Source organism: Hermetia illucens, chromosome 4, assembly GCF_905115235.1.
Source record: "Hermetia illucens chromosome 4, iHerIll2.2.curated.20191125, whole genome shotgun sequence".
Classification (NCBI taxonomy): domain Eukaryota; kingdom Metazoa; phylum Arthropoda; class Insecta; order Diptera; family Stratiomyidae; genus Hermetia; species Hermetia illucens.
In genome coordinates, this window is record NC_051852.1 from 140,494,451 (window position 1) to 140,513,576 (window position 19,126).

Below are 19,126 nucleotides of genomic sequence, written 5' to 3' on the forward strand. Positions count from 1 at the left end.
TTTTTTGCGCTTCCAGTTTTTAATGATGATTTAAATTTTATCATAACCCGATGCAAAGATGACTTTCTATCGAAGCGAAGAAGCCATAGCTCACACCATTTTCCGCGTCTCCATCTGCCTTTCGTTCAGATGATCTTCCCATGTCACATAAACGACCGAAGATGATTCATTTGCCGAAGCCGGCCTAATTCACTGACTTTGAGTTGAATCCTCGTCTAAAAATGCTTAGAAGGCTATGTTTCAAGCTTTTCGCTCAATGTCCTTCAAATCGAAGTCAAGAGGGGCGTAGCACCTCAAGTACGTATACGCGCCATCCTTCACGATTCGTTGAAATGCGCTTCAACTCCTTCCCGGACCTGTTCTCGGGTGACCACTCGTCGGCTATCTTATGAGAGAGGGTACCACTGCATGTGGTACCTTTCTATTGGCACTTCCACCTTCCTATCACATTGTCCACGGGTAACTGCCCCATGCGTCCTCCAAGTCTGTTGGAGAAGCTTGGTTTTGTCGTATGGTTTATAATGTAGAACTTTTTGGTTGTCCTCTGCTTCAATGAAACGGAAAGATTATTTTTTGACCAGTGACAACACTATTGAATTTAATTACAGATATCGATATTTCAGAAACCAATTGCTTCCTTCCTCAGTGGTTACAATCTCAGATTTTCGCCCCTAATCAAAGAACAAGCTTTTCGTTTCATTGGTTTTTTTGGTGCTTATCTTCATTGCAAATCTAGAGCCATTTGGCCAAAGTCTATGACCGGGCCAGAGAAAAAATAGATATCATCACCGTACTTCAGTTGTTTGAGCAAAAATGTGTCATTGTCTATTGAATTACTCTACGTTCTCCAGATAAGGTAGAATGAATTATACCATCAATGACAAGAAGAAATAATATCAGGCCAAATTTGCAAATCGATGGATTTCCCTTTGGACTTCGAAATCCTCTGAGATTTTATTTCGGTGCAGCATATGATATTTTCCGATTTTTCCGGAATGCCCCTCCTGTGAAGGGCAGGTGAAGCGAAGATCTAAACCCCGGGCACTATCCAAAAATTATCCGGGAGGTTGTGATGTGGTCAATCCTGGAAGAGTCGCAGCAAAAACCTTCCTACTCTCGGTCGATCAAGCGTTTTAGGTGTTCTTTGATGCGTTCCAGTATTATTTTAGCTACTATGTTTGCGGCAAATTGAATAAAGGCAGGTACGTGCTCCACTGATCACCCTCAAAACGGGTGTAATTTTTTGGAATCTTACCGATCGTCGCCGGCGGTTTCAGATTCCCAAGATTTTCGTACGGATGGAAAACGAAGATCTACAGAAACTGCAGCAATGCGGCAATGAATAACTCTGCAGGATCATCAAACCGCCGAGATAATTTCTCTTCTGCTTGGAGGAACAGTCCGTATCCACACCTTATGATTTCATCCACATAGAACCAAAGAAAAGAGCATTTTTGATGGCGGCCCAATATAATTTCAGACGGGTCAATATATCGACCGTTCGACAAGCATTCCAGCTCTAACACTATCGAGCGATAGCTGGATGATACAAGCGGTCGATGTTGAATTCGGGGGAGGCCGCAGCAAGCAACTGTGGCGGTGCAGCGAAAACGCGAACCACGCACTGCATTACCGTCGCATTGATCACACCGACCGTCGATGCACTGAGCCATCACATCTACTTCCTTCTGGCTGCAGCCGTCATGGGGTGGAGACCTGCGATAATTGTCGAATTAAACTATCAACTTGTGTAATTTTTCAATATTGATTTGGTGCACATATCTATATCCAGTCTATATACTTTCAACACACAAAACTAGGATCGCTGGGTGCCTCGGCGGCGGCTACCCGAAAAGCGATGCCACGTCGCGTCACAATTTCACGTCGACACGGCCTCGTAGGTGTCAGTTCTCCCCGCATCCCGGAAAAACACACTAATACCGCAAAACTTGCGACTGGTTGCCGCGAACACCTCTCCAGTCCGTACTTATGACCAAAGGCAGGTAGATGTGAATGTCGGATTGCACCCAACGTTTTGATGGCAATTCATTTTAGCGGTCATCATCACCCCCATTTGAGACGCAAACTTTCTGTACCACTATGGGCTGTTGTGAACCTGCAGAGTAAAGCCGTCATAGACACCGCAACTTCATTTAGATCGTCAGGAAAAATGTTCACCTGCGCAAACGATACTCTTTCTATTGTTTTCGAGGACATTTCCGATCCTCGTATTCGCAGACATCTCCGAAAATAGTGTAACATCAAAACTGAAAATAATTCCTCCCAGCCGGTTAAGCACGATTTGCAGCACCACATTAACACTACCGGCTCCTCTATCTGCTCAAAGGTGCGACTCCTATCACCCCAGAGCTGGCAGTTGCGAAGTTTGCCGACCTCATAAAACACTGCTCCAGATGATCCCTAATAGTGAATAGAGACCTTGCGGAGATTACAGGCATCTGGATGCCTAGACCATTCCCTACCGAGACTTTATTTCATTCATCCATGACTTTGCACAATACCTCACTAACTGCATTATTTTCACGACCTTGTATCTGGCCAAGGCGTATTATTAAAGCTTTGTAGTTCCTGAAGACACACTGAAAACGGCTATTTGTACAGCTTTCGGACTATTTTAGTTTACCAGGATGATATTTGGCTTGTGCAATGCAGTGCAAACATTCCAGAGATTCATCCGCTTGTACTTCTGTTGCTCTCGTCTCTCTGGAAGATGTTTTGGTCGCCTCTTCTTCCGAATTTGAGAATTTGGGTCATCTCGCATGCCTTTTACAACGGTTTCTTGAGATCGGGTGCGTTTTAAACTTCGAAAAGTACAAAGTCCTAGAAAAGCAGGTGAAATTTCTCAGCCATGTGATCACCCTTGACGGAATTCAACCAGTCGCAGGCAAGATTGAAGTGATCAGGAACTTTCCTCTACCGATCACGATGAAGGACCTGCGACGGTTCTTGGACATGCTAAACGATAGAAGTAGTTTCCTGTCCAAGGCCGCCTATTATCAAGGGATCCTTAACGCTTACATCTCCAAGTCCAAAACAGAAGACTCTCGCTAGGTTGCATGATCTACAGAGACTGTCCGCGCGTTTGAAATGGTCAAGCAGAAGCTGGTTGATGCCACACTTCTGGCGTTTTCTTGACGAGATGCACCGCCAGCCATATTTGTTGATGCCTCAGACACAGTAGTAGACGCCGCTCTTCACCAACGGGTGAATCAAACCTGGGAATGGTTGAAATTCTTTCTAAGCGATTAAACAAGAAACCCAGCTGAATGCAACTACAGCGCCTATGATAGTGAACTAAGCGCCCCCATCTCTCAATAAACTACTGTCGTTTCTCCTTTGAGGGCAAGCCGTTCACTGTGTTCACGGGCTAGAAGCCCCTTACGTTCGCCCTTAAACATAAGCCCCACAAAGTGTCCCCCTCACCAACTTTGGCACCTGAGCTTCATCAGCCAGTTCACATCGGAAGTCGATTTCTCCAGAAAAGACAACGTCATTGCAGACCCTTGATCCCCCCAATGATCCCGGCACCTGCTCCATCTGCTTTAAGGGATCGGTCAGTGTATCAGATAATCAGTTGCGATGCAGTTTACCCTGTTGCTCCAAAGTGAAACCTCGTTGACCTGTTAAGCCTCGATATCAGTAATTCGGGATGCCCCCTGGATAGATTATCAATTTTCCTTCGATTCAGGCAGCTCCCGCTTCACTGGTACTCCCCGACATTTTGAAAGTTACCTACTTTCCTACCATCTGTATGAGCAGATGGAAAGGAGTTAATCCTAGAATAACCTTTAGTAATGTTGGTGGGCAAGTTCTCTTTGCCCCACTGATACATACGCGAGCCATTCTCAAAGACTGGCTTTATGTAATTCACTGGCTGTTGTGCTTAGTTCCATTTTGTCTTGTGGCTTTCCAACGTGCTCTCAACAAGTGTCTTCCATAGTAGTTTCTGCTCTAGTGTGACTCTCAAATATTTCACCTATGTTTCTCGTTTCACCTCCATGCCATGTAAACTTATGGCTCGCAGGTGATCAAGCTTGCGTTCGCTGCGTTTTCGAAATTGGTTAGAAAGATTTAGCGTGAAAGTAATCCTTTTTACCCGCTTTCAGAATAAAGACTACTCCTAACCGTCTCCATGTCCTTGGCATATATCCCAACACCATGATGCCCCTTACCCCCTTTAGAAGACATCCCAACATTATTTCAAGGCCTCCCTGGAATAGTGCTGGGAAGATGACATATATTCTGGGTGATTTCACTGATTTAAAGGTTTCCACTGCCCATCTTACTGTAGCTTTGGAGAATAACATTTTTGTTAGTTTCCAGTTTTCCTTTCCTCCCCTTTTGTTCTTTGTCGGGGTGAGAAGCAGAATTTTGTCGCTTTCCGCCGTAGGGTAGGATGAGGTGAAGACGAGTTTTGGGAAGCGGATATAAACTATCCTCCTCATTCTCGATAACTGTGCCATCTTCCTTCTTCAGACAGACAAGGGATATTGTTCTGTCCTTTCACAGAATTCTCAGAAGCTCTTCCGTTTTGTTTCCGCGCTGCTATATGTCGTCAGTGCTCTTTTTACTTCTGCCAGTCCCCAGTTTGTTTTGCCTTCCTTTCCATCCTGGCTAAATTCCTGTTCCACCAGCGTTCATCCGTTAATGACTTGACTGTCTTAGCCAGACAGGTGGCCTCACATGCGTCAAAGGCGACTCTGTCGGGCCCTTCCACCACTGTTACGATCCTGCCCTTTCAGCCCCTATGGCCTTTCTGATTCTTTCGGGGACTTCGGTAGGATGTGTCCTCTGAGGTGTCCTTCCTTTGTTTCTCAATGTCCACGTGAACAGGCTGACGAAAGCCTCTTAGTCCATCCTTACACATCTCCACGACGATGAAGTACTCAATTATTTTCTGCTCCTCACGAGTAAGTACTTGCTCCGAAAATACTTTCGTTAATATTGCCAGTCGAATGCTCTTTATCGCATTATCATAGCTAACGGCAGGTCTCCTGGTTCCTGTCTTCATCACTGATCGCCCGGGGATTTCTCTTCTCTTCGGCTCGGATTTACCTTTTTTGAGAGCATTTCCCTCTAGATTAATAATTTATGTAATAATACGAAGTATAAGTATATTTTAGTGTACGAGGCGGAAAAGTTTTTTTTTATTCTTATTTCTTCGCGTGTGTTCATTTCGTGAGGTGCACGAGAGTCCCCCCCCTCAAAAATTGATGAGCCTGACTAGCAAGGTGGTGTACAAGCACGCGTCGGCGGAACCCTTCGATGGACTTCAAGATTTGCGGGCGGACTTTCACGGTCAATTTCGACAACTCTTGTTTTTCTTTTAGGTTTTTGGGATAGCTTTCCTTCTGGGTCGTCTCCGGCCACTCACGACACTCATCTGACCATCGAATAATCAATTTCAGTCATTACACCTTTGTTGATTGCGGTCTGCGGAGTAGACCAATGTTGACATTGGCTCCACTGATCGACTTCCCTACTTCTCCCCTCTTGGGTGTAGTCACCTGGCTCAGGTGAGTACTGTGTCCCGCTAGTTTGTTGTACGTCCTTTTTGCGTCATTAGTTTTTATACTCATTTAAATCCCACGAGTATGGGGGTTACAAAATCGGCCGTGCCATATCCCCCATAACACGGTAAGATCAGGCTTGCCCACTGAGGAGACCAGGTATTAGAGAGGCTCCGCTCAAATACAGTCAGTTACACCCGACTACAAACTATCCAATGGGCACGGTTCACATAAAACCATTGAATTGGGGGACTCCTCGGTCTATATCCGTAGCGTTTTGTTAATAGTAGGGTCACTTCGTAAACTCCATACGAATCCCACACGCTAGTGCGACCTGACAGAGCATTGTCTTTCTACATTTTCTAGCTATGAAAACGGAATAAAAAGGTAGCCAGTGTTTTCCACATAATCTTAAAGAGGTAATCAGATAGGTAAAGATCACGTAACCTCTTCATATCACTCGATCAACATTTCACTTCCTTTGGCAGATTTCATAAGAGAAATAAATAGGAATGCGTAATGGAATTGTGTTCCTCGGTTTCGTCTTACTTTTCGTAGATGACTGCCAACAGCATACCCATCATCATAGAGAGAAAAATAATTTATATTTTCCCTGATTCTATTAATAAGCACGTCTCAATGTCCATATTTCCACGCCAAAAACCTGATATGAAACACGTGCTTGATAATGGTTTCTTTTCTTCCACTTCTTGATTTCAGCAGATACCACCGAATTATTGCTGAACAATTAATGGACAATATCCTGCATTCTGTCGTTGTCCGTAGCACTGTCATCATGAAAATCTTAGTCTAAATCAATTTATTTTGCCAAATAAACATCCTCATCCACATAAAGGACCAAACATTCATGTATGGAATCCCAATGAGCAGAAGTTGTATTATGTTCTTGTCCACCCTCTAACGTGCGTTTAGGAGATTTTCACTATATTGTGATACTGAAATGAATGTGTGTCCTTTGTCGATTTCCGAACGCCATCGATTATGCGTTTCAGATTAGGATGTCAATTAATTGCAAACAGAAGCTATTGCCTATTTCGGAGCTTTATCGGTCTCCTGGCTAAGCTCTGAACGGACCGGAATTAGGGCCAAAGAGATGACCTTCAGAATGGAAAAGTACATATGGCAGTCGAACTAGTCCCTTTGCCCTCTCTACCTCGGACACTTAAGTGTTCAAACATGTCTAGCCTACGGAAAATAGATCCTCCAGAGAAAATTTATATGCGTCGTTTTGAGTGTAATGTGCGCAAAATAATATAAGTGTTTGTATATCGGATGCAGGAAGGATGGTAGTTTCCATGGCCAAGTTGGTATCATCAGAAGAAGCCTTTGCGGACCGAACATTGACAGTTGATCATAATACACAGGATCGAATTACGGTGTAGGTAGCGTCATTAAGTGGGACGGAGGTGTTGCGTACATTGTTATTTCATAGATCCTTGGATTCAAAGCGTATCTTGTGAACATTGTTCAACATAGTTGGATAGGTAGTACAATAGTGTACAGGAACATGAAGCAGGTATTCGAGTTGTTTTATTAGCCAAGTACATTGTTCGAAAGGTGTGGATCCAATCTTCAATTAAACGTAGTTGTATCGAATTGTTTCGATAAGTGGCCCAGCTTGTTGCAGATTCATTCCAAAATCTTTAGTCATTTGAAGTCATTTTTCAACTTCATCTTCCACCTACTACTGAAGGACGACGTTTGCCAGAAGACATTTATATAATAATATCAGCCACATTCAATAAAATAAGACGCTTTCGTTATGCAGTAAATGGTGATCAATAAGTATTGCAAGTAAGTCAACGGAAGCACACAAAGCGATAGTATCCATGCATACAGAGAACATTCCGTAAAGTTACAAAAGAGCAGAAAAGATATTCAAAGCACGAGAAGCAGGAGCCGGGGAAAGTCTCCTTATGGCATGAAAGCGCTATGCCTGTCGTGGAGGAAGGTATTTAAAAAAAAAGCACCGCTTGTGAACAGAACAAACTTATGAAAGAGTTTAAAAGTGGTTTGAAGATACAATTCAACAAAGTTATAGAAGAACTTATTTTAAAGAAAGTCTCGGAAGTTGGTTTATCTGGACATTCGATTGTCCCCACCTGAACAAGGCACGACCAAGGAAGGAAAACGTTGAAATGGGGCAAATTATAAACTTTGCATCAAGATTATGGTTTTGCTGGTTCCGGTTAAAACTTCAGCGAGGAAAGTCTTGCAGACTATACCGGAAGAGAGCAAGATAATAAGATACTTATCACACCAAAGCTACTAGATTAGTATGGTAGTTAGTAAGGAAGACAAAGCTCAAAAAGAAAATACTAAGACATGGAGAAGACTACAGGACTTGCAAACTGAAAATTCCTTTCCAATGCAGCCATTAGGAACAGTTTCTATAATATGTCCTTTGGCTTAGAAGAGGCGAATGGTACCCTGAAATCGATGACGCCATACGTAGTGGCGTTGGTTGTGAACAGGTTCGCGGAATTTTAAACATAAATATACGAAGCGCCTTAGTTGTTGTCGAACCTCGTCGGTTATGGGATCTAAAGGAATAGTCGCGTATACAGTGTCCAGATAGGGAATTACACAATGTTATTGCGAAGAACAGAACCCAGAACTGAGCGAATTGAATATCTCGGGTCAATGCTATCAGCCAACGGAGAACTGCATAATGAAATTGTTTATTAATGCGACCTGGATGAAGTGGCATTCCACAACTGGTGTTTTTTGTGATTGATGTATCGGCGAGCGTCTCAAATCTAAAATTTACCGCAATGTCGTCCATTTGCCGCTCTCTATAGTTGTGAGTGTTGGCCAACTATAAAATACAATGAACGGCGCCTTGCGGTAATGAAGAGGAAGATGTTGCATTGGACTGGTGGCGTGACACGTTTTGATTACATCCGAAATGAGGATGTTCGCGATCGTAATGGGGTTGCACCGATCGCGGAGAAACTTCGAGAAAGGCGTCTCCGATGGTATGGTCACGTAATTCGCGTTAACGAGAATTCGTCGAAGTCAATAGCAAGCAGCCAAAAGGCCGGTCCAAAACAACGGTGGCTTGATACGCTAGATTTAAAAGCCTCGAAATTGCATCAGGCATTTGATAAAATAAAATGGCGAAACCGATCACAGCGAGCCGACCCCGCTTGTGAACGGGACAAAGGCTGAAGAAAAAGAAGAAGATGTGAGGAGCGGCGAGTGCATGACAGCTCCGTGTCACAGTTAAAAATTCCATTGCCCTCTAGATTTTAGAAAGCGATTTAAATAAAGCATTTGATGGAAGCCCCTGTACTGATAATAGTCCGATTACATGCCTTACAAGCTTCACACTCTGAGTTTAATATTATTAGCAAATGCGAATAATTTAACCTACAACAGATATAAACAAGTCGGAATACCAGAAGCTCGTGCTTCGGGTATAAAGGTTTTGTGTTCATCTTATGTAAGAAATTTCAACGCACATTTTTCTATCCGTGTATAACTACAAATTCAACATAATCTTTCATATTTTTCCAAACTACGAGACATACGTACATATTACAGCCATAGATATTCCGCTCACCCTAAACAAACAAACTGTCTATTTCCGAATACTGTACACATATATGCACGTATATAAATGGATCGTATCCATATTTCCGATTTACTTCTTATATCTATTTGAATTAGGCACTATCCGCAAAGTTCATTAGCACGCATATATTATATACGTTTCATCCCCTATAACTTTGTTAATAATAGTTGGATTTTCTTCAAACTTGACCAAACTGTGCATTACATTCTTCATTACACGCATGGCAAATTTTGTACTTCTGGGATGAACATAAGGGGGGTGCCGGGTAAATTTCTAAAATGTGGAAATATACTATTATTAACTTTATTTGTGCAGATATCGGAACCGGATATATTTTGAGGCCTAGATTTCGTAGAGATGCATCACTATGATTTTTTTCAGATTTTTCGGTTGGATAGGTTCGGAGAACGAGACCTGTTACACTTTTTGGGGGTCATATTTTGAGCCCTCACTCCCCTATGTTTCACCCGACATCAAATATTCAACCAGTTTCGAAAAGTACTAATTGAGACCTTTCATTTGATACCCCACATGGCTACATTCTGTGAAAAAAAAATTTGCACCCTCCATTTACATGTATGGGGAGCCCCCCCTTAAACTTAACACAAGATGGCGCTACTTGCCGCATGTAAAGGGAACACCAGATTACATACTCCCATCAATTTTCGTGACAATCGGTCCAGCCGTTTCTGAATAAATCAGGTGTGACAGACAGACAGACAGACAGACAGACAGACAGACAGACAGACGGACAGACGGACAGACAGACACCTTCTCGATTCTAATAAGGTTTTGTTTCACACAAAACCTTAAAAAGGGCTGGGGAGAAGTAAATTCTTCATGAATGGAATTTTAATATATCATTCGAATGTCAATCTTTTAGAAGCAGTAAAGTCGCGAGAAATTGCTAAGTTTGAACTGCTATAACTTTGGCGTTAACTGCCAGATTTTCACGAAATTTAACATGTGGATGTAAAATATGGCCCTCTATCCAACTTTCTAAAAGTTGTTAATATACTATTAATAAGTTTATTTGAGCAGATATCGGAATGAGACATATTTTGAGGCCTAGGTTTCATCTAAGCGTACCATCCTGATTTTTTTTTGGATTTTTGGGTAGGGTAGTTTCCGAAAATGAGTCCTCTCTCACTGTAAGTGCATACATTTTGACCCTTACCTGCGCACTTTGCAATTCCCGCCAAACCTAATGTCAGTTTCTGAAAGAACTAATCGAGACCTCATCATTTGATATCCTACACGACTATATTCGGTGAAATTTTTTTTAAATCTCCCCTTTCCATGTATGGAAAGCCCCCTTTAAACTCCACCTAAATTTATGTCACTCGCTGGATGCGTGGGATTTCATAGGTTCCATCTATCCACCAAATTTCGTTCCGATCGGTTCAGCCGTTTTGGAGAAAAGTGCGTGTGACAGACAGACAGTGAATTGATTTTAATAAGGTTTTGTTTTACAGAAAACCTTAAGGCTGACGATGAGTGCGTTCCGCCCCAGGGCACCTGGACTGGTCACAACCCTCTCAATGGCTCCGACGATAACACCATGACCGAGTCAAATGTTTTCGAAAAATAACTCCGACACGATTTGTGGCTCTGACAAGACCATGGCGCCGATGGTTGTTCTCGAGATACAATAAGTAGTTGCATTGAAAAAACAAAACACGCTCCTACTCAAAATGCTCGAAGAGGCGCTCAAGAAAAGTAAATCGCAGGAAAACCTCATCCGTGAACTCCTAGCGTCCATCATATCGCTCGAAGCGAGTATCAAACGGGCGTTCGAAGGAACCGAGCACCAGCCGGTCGCTTCACGCGCAACAGCGATTGAAGATATGGAGCTCTCACAGGAAGGAGACTCCCAGCCGGCTACAGTTATCAGCACTACTACACTCGAATTTCAAACAATAATGAAAACTGCGGCCCGCGCTTATCAAAACCATACACGGCATATCATCAACTTACTCCAGCAGTTACAGTAGAAAGGACTGCCCAAAAAATGTCCAATTAAAAAGTCAAGAAACACACACGAGATCCTTACTGAATCCACTGAACAGTTCTACCTGAAGAAATCATTGATGAGCTGAAAACAAAGGCGATCTCCAGCGCGATGAGTGCCAAACCCTTCATCACGACATGGGCGTCAAATAAGAACGGCAAGTACGACCTGTGGCTGGTCACTTCACTGAGGATCAAATCAGCTGCACAGCTGGTACAGTACATTATCGTCCGCTTCGTGCTGGTTAAAAACAAACAAGTACTCCAATGCAGAAACTACCAGCGAATGAGCCCCGCAACGAATTGCCACCTAAATTACTGCTGTCTCAAGGGGATCTGCTACATATGCCAGGATAGTAGCAGAAGTCATCAGAACAAGCACTCAAGTGCATAAACTGCAGATCGAACGATCGTTCAACTACCACATCTGCCTGGTCTTCGTTCATATACTGGTGCAGATGAACGAGCCGCAACGTGTGCCATCCTTCCGTCCCGCGACATTTCAAAACCTTCGATCCATCGGTCGCCTGATAAGAAAGTCGGCATACACGTGACCATTTCTGTTCTTTGCAGCTGCCGAACCAGCTCCGCTCCCAAAACTCGCGCCCGTCCGTAAACTCTTCCCAGTCGATCCATTCTCGGTTTCCTCGAGTTCGCCAGAAAATCCCAGAAATTCCTCTAGATGTTTAACGTGATGGTCGGCATCCTGATTTTCAACAATGGACGTCAGGAAGATCAAGCTAAACGTCAACTCCGTTGTTGGCCAAACTCGCAGGCCGGGTCCCATCCAACGTAGCCATCCTGTGTGAAACTAAGGGGGGCACTCTCGCTTCCTGAGAAATGTTTGTCCACGCAACTTACCCACCTCCCAATACTTTCAATTCTATTAAAATTACCCTCACCTTTTTCAAAACCCCATCTTCCTCAATTTTCGTCCCTCGACACCAGCGAAGCTAGACGCCCGTGTTGGATCCATGACTGCGGACCACAAAGAAGCACGCTTTCAACAATTCCTTACTAATTTTCACCCCATCATTAACCTATACCACTTCAGCCCAGTCCTCCCCGCCTTAAACAACAAGTTTTCCAACCCCTACATTGATCATTTCCGCACCAGCAGTTATATTATATATTTCCCTTTCTTTTAGACTGGCCCAGGCGTTAGCAATCACGATGCCATAATCTTCGACAACCAACTGCCTGACAGAGCCATACGCCCTATTACACCATTAGTCCTTGACTTCCAGAACGCCAACTTGAAACGTATAAGTGCAACCCTCAAATCCAATTTTCAACATCGGTAACTTCCTTCCAACAACCAACAAGTCTCCAACGATACCATTAACCTGACACTACGTCAATACTCTGAAACAGTTCAGAAAGTATTTAACGAACTGATCCCCACCCGTTTTCTCAATTACCACAATCTGATCTCCCTTGCCAATGATATCCTGGAGGATATCAAATATAAGAAGAAGCTCCGGTAGAGACTATTTAGAAAAAAATGTTCTCTGTTATCCTCACACATCCTACATAAAATGCGGTCCCTAGATAAGTTCTGGCCTTATACACTAACCACCTCGCCAATACTCTGCTAAACTCTGTCACATAGAAGACGCTTAGAAAACCTGTCACGGCCATAATAAAACTTTACCAGAAGGTCATCATCCCTAAAGCATCTCCGTGAGGGTGAACACGCTTGCAGACTGCTTCCTCTAAGCACACCCTTCATCTCCGCGGCCAGCGTTTTGAAAATGAGATCAAAGAGTCCATCTCCAACCTCCTCTCACGCCCATCCTTACTACCGTGACAAGCCAGTACATGTTCCTCCTCCCAGTCACTACTTGATCCCGAATCCGAGAAAAAATCTCACCCATCCATTTCGCCACTTCGAACATCGTACCAGCTTCAATTGCCATTTCAAAAAATAAGAAAACCTTCCACCGTCTGTAAGAAATGCAACTCAAGGATCTCTGTCTTCCTATCCCACTGTCCCGCCTATTGGAAGAATGCTTTTTGTTTAACTCCTCCTCCTAAACCATCATCCCCATCCGAGTCTTTCGATACGTGATCAAGCTGATCCTCTATACCTCCACAAAAACGAAGCTCATCTGAATTCTTATTTAGACGAGCCATGCAAATGCAAACTATCTCTAAATGCGAGACCATCATGTTCTACAGAAACACCAATTTAACGCCATTTTAATTTTAATTTTAAGTGTGGAGGGATATTTCTACCCTGTCACTCAAAATCCAGAATACTCGCTTCCAACCCTTCAAAGAAGTCACTAATCTTGGGGTGACTATGAACTCCTGTCTGCCTCACGAACTCCATATCACCAGGGCAATGGGCCACACATCAGATACCACATCCCAACCTTCCCAAAAGGTCGCTTACCATCTACCTCGGTATTCAGATTAATCTTGGCAACTGAATTCTCGTTAGCGCAAATGTTGCGACCATACCATCGAAGATGCCTTTCTAGTATTTTTTCCACGATCGGTACAACCCGATATCGATCACGGATATCCTCATTTTGGATGTGATCAGGGCATGTCATGCAACTAGTCCAACGCAACATCTTCGTCGCCATTATTAGGATACGCCATTCATTATTTTTTATAGTCGGCCAACACTCAGAGCAGACGACACTACGGTAAATTTTAGATTTGAGACGTTCATTGATACGTCGATTACAAACTAAACCAGTTGTGGATCGTTACTTCAGCCAGGTTGCACTAATGCAGGATGCAATTCCATAGCGTGGTTCCCCATTGGCAGAGATATTTAAATCGCTCAGGTGGCATGTGAGTGCCACTGCTAAGGATAGTGACTGTTTCACGGGGATCGGTCGACAGCAATACTGGTATATTCAGATTGAATCTGAGACTGTGTTGCATCAGATGACCATTCCCTTTTTGAACAAATTGCTCGAGATGGCTATTAGACGCTGGGCAAACTTCGTCTGCATAGATCAGTGTATAGGACACTGGACGTTGGATATCCCGTGTGACAGTGTCCATAATAAGAACAAAGAGGAGTGGCAAAAGAACGCTTCATTGATCAATGCCGACAGAGACATGAAGGGGTTTCGATATAACTACCACACTTCCAACTTTACTACTAATTGAACCCACCGCACGTGTTCTTCCGGCACTAGGTATTGCTGAAGAGCATACCAGATAAGTTTGTATGACATTCAGTTTTTGAAGTTATAAGACAACAACGTCAGGCTGCAGATTCCAAAATTTAAATGTCTTCGTGTTATTTATGATTTCCTCCGTTCAGTATTCAAGTCCCCTTTCACTATAATTATGAAGAACAACACAGGCACCAAAAATTTTTTTTTTCTTGGTTACTCAACGCTGAGCGAAAAATTAATTGCCAGGAAAAATATGAGTTTGATATCTCACATTTTTTCCCGTCACCGACTCTGCTCTTCACCCCTGTAGCGAGGTCTGAACTGAGTGGAGAGCGCCGGTGACGTCATCTGTCCGCTAATATTCGCAACATTCGAAATAAATTTCGCATACCGCGAATCCTGCCGCGCCACACAGTCAAACGCGTTTTCCAGATCCAAAATACAATGCAAAGAAGGCAATACTTCTCTCGGAATTTCTCCATGAGTAATCGCGCAGCTGAGTTTTGTACTTTTTTAAAAATCCCGCTTGATTCACGGTTATATGAACGATTTCGGGGCCAACCAGATCGAATGATAATTTGAATATTCTTTAAGACTACCTGTCTTTTTCCATATTGAAAGTGTGGTGTTTTCTCACCGGTCAGATGGTATTCTACTTTCCTCAATAACACGATTAAAGAATTCGCTAAGCCACAGTTTTGATCGCCAGCTCTTCGCTTTCCAGAGCTCAGTAGTGATGCGCCAGGTCCATTTGCTTTTCCCGATTTGATTCTTTTTATTGCTTCAGTTGCGTAGACAGTCCCATTCTTGGTTTAACGTGAGTACCTTCCGAGTTGACCTAACCCCATGGTCTTCGTAAGACACGGATTGACCACAAAGCCCCCCCCCCACAAGAGCCCCGCTGAAACAGCAACAGTGGTACCAGTCTATAATGAGTGCATGACTCAGTTAGTTCAGACTGACATGTGAATTCTAGGGGCTATCCTGGTTTCCATGATACCAGTATACCCCTGGTAATGTTTTATGACCTAAAGCCACTTCAGATGAGTCCGCATGCAGGCTCGGGTCTTCTCATCCTAATTAAGCCTTTGGAGCATTCGCCTACTGCATCGCGACCAACATACCATAGTAGGTACAGCGTATCCCGGTACCACCACTATGGACGTTCTCCTCAGTACATGGTTTTAGTCCAGATGACGGGGTTGCTGTCTTTTTCCGCAGCCACATCAAAGCATCAGTGGCGTAAACAGGTGGATTACTCAAAATGTTCCGTTGAAATTTGCTAGAAATATTGTCGTCAGCTATCCGTCGCAAACTGTCGGTCGGTAAGGAATGCGCGTGCTTCGTTGTCGGGTTTTGGAAAGTTGATACAAATCTCTTTCGCTATCCCGAGTGTCCAGTTTATCGTAAAGACCTTTGTAATAGACGTGTTCTATCACCGAGGAGCTTATGATAGAGGTATCTCTTTCCACTAACGCTTATTTGAACATCGTCATTGCAGAGCCGAGGACCCCAGTTGTTGAACCGATGACAAGGCTTGGTGACCCCGAGGGTTGCATAGGCTGTTTTTTGAATCGTGTTTTAGCTTGATTCCACGATTTTTCGCGTAAGTTTGATAATTTCTTCTCCTCTCTTCCGAAATTGTCACCATTTAATTCACAAGACAACAATCAACGGTCCATGTTGAGATGCGATGGTCTCATAAGGAACGGCTTTGCAGTCAATAGCGGCTTATCGCCAACTGTAAATCCGCTCGGCATTTTATGAGGATGTAGTCGATTTGCGTTTTACTGTCCTCAGGAACACCAAGGACCAAGGATAATTAATGTGTGATTCGCGTGATTCTTTAAGGACTAGGTCCCCACTTGAATAACTAGCTACTCTGAGTCCAGATTCAAGTTCTACATCGAAGAGATCAGGCTTGCCCTTTCGCTCATGATCAAAGTGCTGTTGATTTTTTTTAGGTTTTTTAGTTACATCATAATTGGCTCCCATTGCCTTTGTTTTATCCGGGAAAATAAGTCAATCTCAGCCGAGCCCCTTTTTGGCAAGACAAGGCTTGTTGAAACTGAGGGTCGCTTGGTATGCAGAATTCATCGGTCACGGCCACGTTTTAAACCCTGTGACCATTCAGCCCCCGGCACGGTAGTCACACCTTGGCTTGAGGTTTGGATTACCGCTTGGCTTCAGGTGTCACCTCTGGTTTCGCGGAGGATCCTTCATACTAAACTCCCTCACCACGGCAGAGTAGGTAATCGTCTAGAGAGTTTAGGATATGCAGAGGCATTCTCATTCACCTCAAAGCACAGTTTCTTGTAATATTCTACTTTTTACCTCCATATAAGCTTAAGGCTACCTCAAAGAACCACCACAGGTGCAATGCATACCGTAAAGTTTTTATATTTATATATGTTTATGTAATGCAAACCTTAAGTACCCTAAATGTTTGGCTACTCTATCATGATTCCAATCCTATTTCACCACAATGAAAATTCGATTTAATATAATAATGGAACGGGATGGAGTTCATAAACAATTATCATTCATCACGACTAGATTTAGGTTTTCCACTCTTAAACCAATTCCCCAAGTAATTTACTAGCTCCGATCCCTCACATCAATCTCTCCAACAATCCATCATGGGCTTTATTTGTACATATTTTTCAGATATAACGTCATTGGGAAAGCAATCACCTACTATTTGCTTCCACTCTCAATTATTGGAGTGCTATATGCGTTGATGGCCCGTCGGCTCCATTTGAGTGCACGTGAAATGCCGGGGGAGATATCAGGACCACAGAGTCGAACACAAGCCCGGGCCAGGCGTCATGTCGCCAGGATGGTTGTGACGTTTGTTATCGGTAAGTTGTGCTCCCACCACAAATGTTTATGAATTGGCATCATGACAGCATTTTAGATCCTGCAAAATGAACATTTTTATTTGGTCCTTGCAGTGTTCATAGCATGCTTCCTGCCGTGGCATGTCTTCCAACTATGGTTTCATCTAAATCCAAACGCCGACGAGGACTATGATGACTTCTGGCACGTTGTCAGGATTGTAGGATTTTGCTTTAGGTAAGTGGAATGCTTGACTTGTCCAGATATATCACTCTGTGTAATACTGTAATTATATATCACTAAGCCTTTTAGTAACTTAGATTGGCTCAACTTCATAAAGCCAAAATTTAATTAAAATCTCGCTTGCCGCGAACCAGTAACCAGACACACTCCTCTTGCTTCAAAGCAATTTTACAAGAGCCAAACTATGAGCAAAGGCCAGCAAAGTGGCCACTAACAAGTTTCCTTGGAATTGTACTCAGCGAAGCACAAAGTCGACCCGCAGGCAATGTTTGATTTTTGCAACACACCAGTGTAGATTCGTCGTTTGCTGCTATGAAAATTTCCCACTAAAAGGAATTGCTTCCGGTATTCATTTCAACTAGCGAATTCACTTTTGAAGCGGAATCCTAGCTAGGAACATCCGTTCATGCTCGCCACGAACTGGTCAGCCCCACAATATTCAGAACAGTCGCTTCACCTTCTGGAGGGTAGCGCATGGAATCGAAACATTTTGATTGACAGTAGAATTCTCCCTATTTATGGTTTTACAATCAGAAATGCCAATCACGAATGGAAAACCACACAAATCGATAGTCGTGAGCTCTTTTGAAATACTGAATCTTGCAAATTGGAGCATGGAGCACAAATACAGAAATTCATTTCAAATGGGTGCCATTATCCTAGCATTTTGTAGAAAGCTGAATTGCCGTAAACACCAAACACCAATAATTAGCGACCTCATTATAAGCGAATTTGGATTTGAAGCCTGCGTTGCGAAATATTTGCAGCTCTTCCATACCACATATAAGTATCCTCTGGTTTTATAATTCGGTATATTCCTGGGGGGTTGGACCGATCGAATTAGTTCCAACCATCGAATTTAAATCCAAAAACAACTTATCGGGCAAGATAGCACCCTGTTACAACTAGTAGGGCGCTTACAGAATGTGGTCACGATGTCACACATGACAATGGGTATGAAACCACGTGAGATTATGACCCCTACTATGATGAATATATAGTATAACCGCCTAAAAAAGGATAACTATAACGACAACGCCATAGGGTGTATGACACGACCGCTTGTCCGGCGGCTCGAACCTGACAGTTGGGAATATTTGACGGCACTCTACATACCTGCCCATGAACCACTTCCTTCTCTCCGTGATCAGTTTGGTCACTTCACCCTCCTAAGCGGACTTAGAAATGTTTTGTACTTATTCACACACCCTTTTTCGACACTGAACAGGAAATTGGAGCTGGTAATACCACTAGACTCTCGGACGAATCCGATGATCCTCTTTTCGTGAAATTTAAGTTTAAGAACGATTTGGATGATTGACATAACCTTGCATTAACAGGGGCAAGCAGGAGGAGTCCAACAGTTCGTATAAAGCTGCACGTCATTAAGCCAGACCATCTTGCAGCTTCTATGCTGAGCTCTGAAACATCAACAGAATGCCAGTTTATTGGGTGAGTGCCAAACCTTTTGCCAGGTTTGACTGGAGACCACACATAAAATCTGATATACGCAGAATATTACACTAAGGAGCTTAGCTCCATCCATCAGGGCGATTCTGTTTTGGACGAGTAAGGCTAGCTAAACACCACAGCTACGTCCGATCCTTCGAAACATTACTTATTGGGCGTTACCTCAGCATATATCAATTTCAGGAAACCAAAGCTCTCGATATCCGGATACTAGGGAGCAGAATTTCATATGCAATAGTGCCTCTATGTACTTCAAATACAATAAATTTAAAAAACTTTTGACTTTGCACAAC

The 19,126-nt window shown here is 43.2% G+C and overlaps 1 protein-coding gene across 1 annotated transcript in view; it reads left to right on the forward strand.

Annotated features, from left to right (window-relative positions):
- Window positions 1-19,126, forward strand: part of LOC119654108 (neuropeptide CCHamide-2 receptor) — a 132,960-nt gene that overhangs the window by 58,863 nt on the left and 54,971 nt on the right. The window contains exons 4-5 of the mRNA XM_038059271.1: window positions 16,950-17,143; window positions 17,237-17,357. Coding sequence (XP_037915199.1) covers window positions 16,950-17,143; window positions 17,237-17,357 — 315 coding nt within the window. The remainder of the gene's footprint in view (window positions 1-16,949; window positions 17,144-17,236; window positions 17,358-19,126) is intronic.